The following is a 7145-nucleotide window of genomic DNA, read 5'->3' as shown; positions in this document are numbered from 1 at the left end:
CTTGCATGCTCATGCAGTTGGCTATCACCTTCACTTTGGCATATTGTAGACCTTTTTCAATGGACAGACTGGGAAGAAGAGAGAGAGGCCAGGGGGCTCCTTTGATCCCCATATTTACACAGATCCCACTCGGGTTCCAGGAGGATTGCCAAGGAGTTTAAGCCTAGAAATCAGATTGCTGCAGGACTTGAATCTGTCCTGTTCTGGTGGCCACTGTAAACAAGAATGTGGGTTGGATTAATTATATTTACTATAACCAGCAAAGGATTGTTAACTATACTCGAGATGCAGTTAAAGGTATAGCCGAACAACTAGATGCCACCAGCAGGGTGACGTGGGAGAACAAGTTGGCCTTGGAAAGGATTCTGACAGAAAAAGGAGGAGTATGTGTAATGTTGGGGGTCCAGTGTTGTACATTCATCCCTGACAACATAGCCAGCCAGACCATCCCTGAGCCCTACAGGGATTAACAACTCTAGCTAATGAGTGACCTGGGAATCCTGGAACTGAGGATCCTTTCTCTGATTCACTAGAGCAGTGTTTGGCAAACCGCGGCTCGGGAGCTGCGGTTTGCCGCTCTGTTGACTAATGAGTTTGCCAACCACTGACCTAGACTCTCGATTCCAATAATTACAGGCTGTTGTTGTTCCTTGTGATTAAGCCCCTATCCCAGGGGTCGGCAAACTCATTAGTTCACAGAGCAGCAAACTGCGGCTCGCGAGCCGAATGTGGCTTGCAAGCCACAGTTTGCTGACCACTGCACTAGAGCAGTGGTTCAGAAAGTGGAAGGAAATGATGGTATCCATGCTAACCACTCTGATGATCAGGTTAGGAGTTACAGTGATGGGATGGTGTATCATCCCATGCACGAGGGGTCTTATGCAAAGGTTAATGGAAACCGTGTTGACCAAACAGCAAAATAATCTCCTCTTAGACACTGCAGAGCAGGAATGTTAGTCGAGTTTGAAAAAAAGAGTTAAATAAGAAAAGTGGGGAATGGTGGGAATAAATAAGTAATCTTTTCTGTCAAAGAAGGGATTTTAGGCAGCCACCATTTTGGCCCGCGTGACTTATAGCTCCCTGGGGCCACCATTTGAAGCAGCAAAGGTCAACCCCTCCCTTTTTACTTTAAATTAGCCAATGGCTTAAGAATGTGAGCCTAAGCTCTGACCAGTCAAAAGTGAGGGACAGATGACGTTGACGTGCAAGCAGATGGCCTGCTCAGTGGGCGTGTTGCCAGACCCTGTTGCGTGCACACCTCCTGCAGGAGTAAAGGTATTACCTTGCTGTCTGGCTCCTGAGTATCCTTTGTCTTCTGCCAGGACCCCTGGTTTTGGGGCTCGCCTTCTTTCTAACACCATGCAGACTCCACGCACAATGAACTGATGGCTGCAGCTGGGAACACATGCAAATATGGAACAGAAACCCTGGGCAACACTTTAGTCCTGCTAAAGACACAGCTGGGCTTTTTCCTCGGTGAGGTGAAGGGAAATGGGACTTTGGAAACTCAAGGATGTGATTTCATGCAAATAAATGCCACTCATTCTCCCGTGGGAGTCTCAGAAAATTCCTTTTCTGGTGACATTGCAAGAGCCCCACTTCCACCAGCAACCAGTGGGGACACAGAGAGCTCCCCATCGATAGCATCATGTTTGTTTTTTCCCCATTTGCTTTGTTCAAATCAGGATCTAAACATGCTCCACACATTGTATTTGAATGATACATTTCTCAAATGTTAAGAATGTAATATTGCTTTATTTTTAAAAATTCATTTGCTAAGGAAATGGAGTCATTTGTCCTATAGTGTCCCACCTTCTAGACTTCGCTGATTATATTGCTGTGTTGTAACATAAAATATCTTCATCCCTGATATTTCCTGAAAATTGGAGGCCTAATGTTAATCAGAGGTTCTCAAAGTGTTTTGACCTCATGACACTTTTACACTTAAAAATTATTAAAGACCCCAAACTATGTTTATTCATATGAATTATTGATATTTATAATATTAGATGTTAAAACTATTTTAAAAATATTTATTTACTATCTAGTTTTGATCATTTTCAAAACACTGCCCCCCAAAATGCCCATATGGGAATGACAAGTTTTTCTCTCAGTCCATTTTTCAAGCAAGAATTGTGTTTCATGAAAACTGTAGATTAAAATAGTTACAAATGCTTTTCCTTGAGACAATCATTGTATTTTATTGTGCAGACTTCCCATTTAGTCATACAGAATATCAAAATAAATATATCCAAGGTTTCAGACTTGATAAAATTAATTATTTTTACCGTTTCATCAAATTCATCCAGGACAGTTTTTCAGTAAAAATGTCTTGTTTCTTACAAGCGCATGGATATGGAGAACACCGGTTGATGCTACTGCCTTGATTAATGCTGATGCATCAGAACTTTTACCTTCCTTGCTTTCATCCTGTAGTGCAAATGTCAACACAGTAAAAAAGACAAATAACATTTTAGTATTATTATGAAAGTTACAGCTTCACTGTCGCCCTGGAAGGGTCTACCAGTCACAATCTGAGAATGCCGTTTTGAAGTGTCACATGGCCAGAGGTGCCGGAGGAAGGCACGGCTATTCGTCTGCTGTTCCTTCCTGGCTTTCCCACTGAGTCACACGACCGCTGTGACAGCAACTCTGAACCACTGCTCTTCCCCTTAGTTCTAATTGTTTCTTTTCCCTCAGCTAATACTTGCTTCTCAGCAATAATTCCTATTTCTATACCCACCCGACTTTTACTTAGTTATTTCTTTTTATTTATTCTTAAAATACAAGGTTTAAAGAAAAATATATATACAGGAAAAATGAAACATGTTCATACATATGCCTAGAGGGGCCAGTATGTGGCAGATTGCTAAAAAATACATTATCAACGTTTTTCTTATCTATTCAATGCCACATTTTCTAAACCACGTAACATAAGAATTTGTGCCAAAGGCTACCTTCATTCCAGGAAGTTTTTCAGAATAAGAAAACCGGGCATAGGATTATAAAGTCCAAACTGCACCCGTTCCTAAGGAGAGTGCTGGCCTGCTAACGGAAAAGAAGTAATATCTGGGGCAATGCCCAGCCATTGCCCAGAACAGTCTATTACCCGTGGCACAAACCTCCTTGAACCAATGCCAAGCCCTTTCCCGGTATCCCTGTCCTGGTCCACATGCCTGCTATTCATTTCAAGGCCACACCCTCAGACTCTCTTATAAAAGCCGAGTCTTTTCTGACTTGACCAACCATCCCAGATACAGTACCTGCAAAACAGGTAAGTGGGAGCTGAGAGGAGGTGAGAGCCATGGCAGGGGTTTACCTCACACATTTGGGGAAAGGCTATAGGAGGATTCTGGTCTTCCAAGAACATCAGTCTTAGGGGTAAGGGGGTGTAGAGATTCTCCAATTATTTCCAGAATCATAAAAGGGGATAGATGTCACCAAGATCAATTTATTCCTAGGCGGGTTGTCAAAGGAAAAGACAAGAGGGAGAACAGAGGGGTCCCTACATGCCCTCTCTCTGACCACACTTCTTGAATGATCTCTGATTGCTTCTTCAAGTCACAGGTATTGTACACGCTGCCTGCCATGGCCCTGCCCAGCGTGTCCTGGGTGCTGCTCTCCTGCCTGATGCTCCTATCTCAGGTGCAAGGTGAGCTTTCTCCACCTCCAGCACTGGGTTCCCTGGGAATGCTCAGGGCCAAGAAGTGGAGGAAGCCTCCTGTGAGGCATGTGGCAATGGTGAGGTACCTCCTCACACAGTGAAACTGCCTGCCATTCCTCCATCGTCACTCCTTCCTTCAGCGTAACTCATGGTGGGGGGCGCCACGGTGGTCCATTAACAGTGGAATGAGATGGTTCCCATTTTGTGAGTGGACTTGGGCAGGATGAAGAGAGAAAGCCGGAAGGGTCAGTGGTGAGAGAAGCAGGAAAATGATTGGAGGACTTGGTGTGAGAACGTCAGTGCAGAGGGGGGAAGTGTTGGACTTTTGAATCAAGGGGGAGGGTAGAACAAAAAGGGATGCTTCTTCATTTAATGGGGCTAGTTCAAGATCAAGAAATCCTGAAAGTGCTGGAAATGATGAGAGATAGGCAAGAGTTTGGTGTTCATGCCCCCAAGAACTGGCTCACAAATATTCCCACAGTCAGTCCCAACACCCATCCCCACACTTGGTTTCACTCCATTCCTCTCTCTTACCTCCATCCACCCCAGGTGAAGAGTCCAAGAAGGAACTTCACTCTCCACGGAGCAACTGTCCCGAAGGCTCCTATTCCCATCGCTTCTACTGCTATGCTTTGTTTATGACACCAAAATCCTGGGCTGACGCAGATGTGAGTAGGTGTATTTACAGGTAGAAGTATTACATTAGGGACGGGAGGGAGAGGGGATGGTCTCCATTTTCCAGACTTTTTTGAGGGTGAGAATGAGCACCCTCATCTTTTACACACACACCTCTTCTTACCCCTCAGCCCTGCCCTACCCCCAGTGACGTCTCAGCCTCCTCCTCAGTCTGTCTCTTCCCCACACAGATTGCCTGCCAGAAGCGACCCTCGGGGTTCCTTGCATCTGTGCTCAGTCCATCTGAGGCATCCTTCTTGGCTTCTGTGGTCAAGAGCAATTCGAACACCTGCCCAGACGTCTGGATTGGGATTCATGATCCCACACAGGTACGATGACATCTCCTGCCTGTTATCTCTGAAGCTGCTGTGGCCATTCAGGCCCACTCCCTGTCCCTGTGCCTGCCCAGAGAACTCCAGAGCTCAGAGATCTGCAGGGACATTTGGTGGGGAAGGGAGGACCTGGAGGCCAGGTGAAGAGTTGAGTTCTATGAAGGTCAATAGTCTCCAGCTGAAGTTAATCTGCCTCTTGTCCAGATTTGTATACAATTCAGACATGACACCCTGTAATTCAGTTCTCTGAGCTTCAGCGAGGAATCCTACATGAAAATGAGATGCATTTTTCCTTGTAGAATAGCTATTGCCTTTGAGATTCAGGGTGTAATTATAAATTCACTGCCAATTGTTGTTCAGCCGGTAACATGTTACTCTGAGTGGTTCCATTGGTCTTTATGATTATTGACTTTTGGACTTACCAATAGGAGCAAGGAATTAGGAAAGAGGAAAGCTCCGTGACAACATATGGAATAGCAGACCAAATTCCATGATCCTGAGGAGGGGACCAGGTGTTCACCTGAGGGGATCATGCATAAAGAACTCTAATGACCACTCAACCTTACCTGGCTCCATCCTCTCCTCTGTAGGGCTATGAGCCCAATGCAGGTGGATGGGAGTGGAGTAATAATGATGTGTTGAATTACGTTGCCTGGGAGAAAAATCCTACCACTTCAAACTACTGCGGGAGCCTGTCACGAAACTCAGGTAAGAAAGAGAAGAGCTACCTTCTGGCCAACCTTTCCATCCCCTCGTCCCCCGTTTCTGGGCCTAACCTTCAGGGAATTCTCCTGAACCAGAAAATGCAGTGTTGGTTTGTCTTCTCCCATCTCCTTTCATCTCTCCTTTCTGTGAGTTTCCTTCCCCTGGAGAGGGTCACTGGTGATGATGAGGGCAGGGCTTTGAATCCTAGGCCAGAGTCTGGGATGTCTTTCCTTTGAGCTCCGAGCCCCACCAGCACCATTCACCTTAGCTCTTCTCTCTCTCCAGGATATCTGAAATGGAAAGAAAATAACTGTCTTCAGAAGTTACCCTATATCTGCAAGTTCAGGAATTAGGTGAGTCCAGCGGGTGTGGCCCAGCGGTTAAGCATCGATCTATGAACCAGGAGGTCACAGTTAGATTCCCCATCGGGACACATGCCCAGGTTGCGGGCTCCATCCCTGGTGTGGGGTATGTAGGAGACAGCCAATCAATGCTTCTCTCTCATCATTGCTGTTTCTATCTCTCTTTCCCTCTCCCTTCCTCTCTGAAATCAATTTAAAAAAAAAAAGAATTAGGTCAGGTGGGAGCCAGCGGCCTGAGTTTGGGATGCAGCTCCTCGTGGGACCAAGTGAGGACCCACCAGAAAGGAATATTTTTTGCACACCCTCAACCCGGACCTCTTCTTTTTTACCTTCCCTCCTCCTCACCCACATTTCAGGCTTCCTTGTGTCCAATGGCCTGAAGTCCCAGACAGTAGAAATAAATATTTTACTCAATACTTGTGCATTTTTGTGTTCCAGTCTCATAGCAAGACTGAGGAATCAGTGGGTATGGGAGAAAATCTAGGTGCTGCCCTTGTTCCGTTTCATTCAGGCCCCTGGGACAGTGACTACAGGGAAGTCCCCACCAGCATATTTGTGATGAGTATGTAGGCCCTGCTCACATAGGATTCACATGCCCTCTACTGCACCGCCTCCTGATGGTGTGGCACCAGCAGCATGGTGGGTTACTGTTAGCCTCTGAGGCTACTGTAACAGCACTTCTGACATTACTGGCCAGGGGATTGGTTGTTCTCTTTAATTTTCAATCTAAATTGGACCATAGCTTTTATAAAATATTAACTACTTGGACTGTGGTAACAGCTGAAATGTAGAGCATTAGAAGTTACTCTTCGTGAAGAAAAAAGTCTGAACAATTTGAAAACCAACAACTTTTCCTGCACTCATCACCCTGATACCTGCCGAGGCTCCAGAGCACAGGGCCTTCTCATTTCTGTGGGAGCCGGAGCTGCTGGAGCCTTGAGCTCTTAGGAACGTGAAATGGTAATTGTGACAAATTGCGGAATGCTGAGTGTGGATGGGGTTAAGAGTGAGAAACTGCAGGAGGCTGCGGTCTTAGGGAGGTTGCTACTCTTTTGTGGGTTATACTTCTGGAACCCCACCAGATTCTTGTGATGAAGAGAAAAATAACCATTTTTAATCTGTCCAGATAAAGACACCACAACGGAAGAAAACTGCATGTTGATGACCTTGATAATTACAGATGTAAAAATCTTCAACAAAATGTTACCAAACCGATTTCACCAGAACATTAACAGGGTCATACACCATGACCAAGTGGGAATTATTTCTGGGATGCTAGGAAGGGTCAACATATTGCAAATCAATCAATGTAATATACCACATAAATAGAATAAAGGCCAAAAATTCCTCGGTCATATCAATAGATGAAGAAAAAGCTCCTAGAATCTATGGCACAACATCACACCT

The 7145-nt window shown here is 45.3% G+C and overlaps 1 protein-coding gene across 1 annotated transcript; it reads left to right on the top strand.

The window, feature by feature from the left end:
- Positions 1 to 285: 285 nt before the first annotated feature.
- LOC307111973 (lithostathine-like) lies at positions 286 to 6038 on the top strand (the record flags this gene model as incomplete). The annotated part of the gene is made up of 7 exons (XM_079792240.1): positions 286 to 297; positions 3568 to 3652; positions 4214 to 4332; positions 4531 to 4668; positions 5262 to 5379; positions 5662 to 5729; positions 5946 to 6038. The coding sequence occupies 6 exons, from the start codon at positions 286 to 288 to the stop codon at positions 5727 to 5729; spliced, it is 540 nt and encodes a 179-aa protein (XP_079648366.1). The 3' UTR covers positions 5946 to 6038.
- Positions 6039 to 7145: the final 1107 nt, after the last annotated feature.

Source organism: Cnephaeus nilssonii (genome assembly GCF_951640355.1).
Source record: "Cnephaeus nilssonii genome assembly, chromosome: 15".
NCBI lineage: Eukaryota > Metazoa > Chordata > Mammalia > Chiroptera > Vespertilionidae > Cnephaeus > Cnephaeus nilssonii.
Note: the sequence above shows the minus strand (reverse complement) of the source record. Positions and strands in the feature narration are given on the sequence as shown.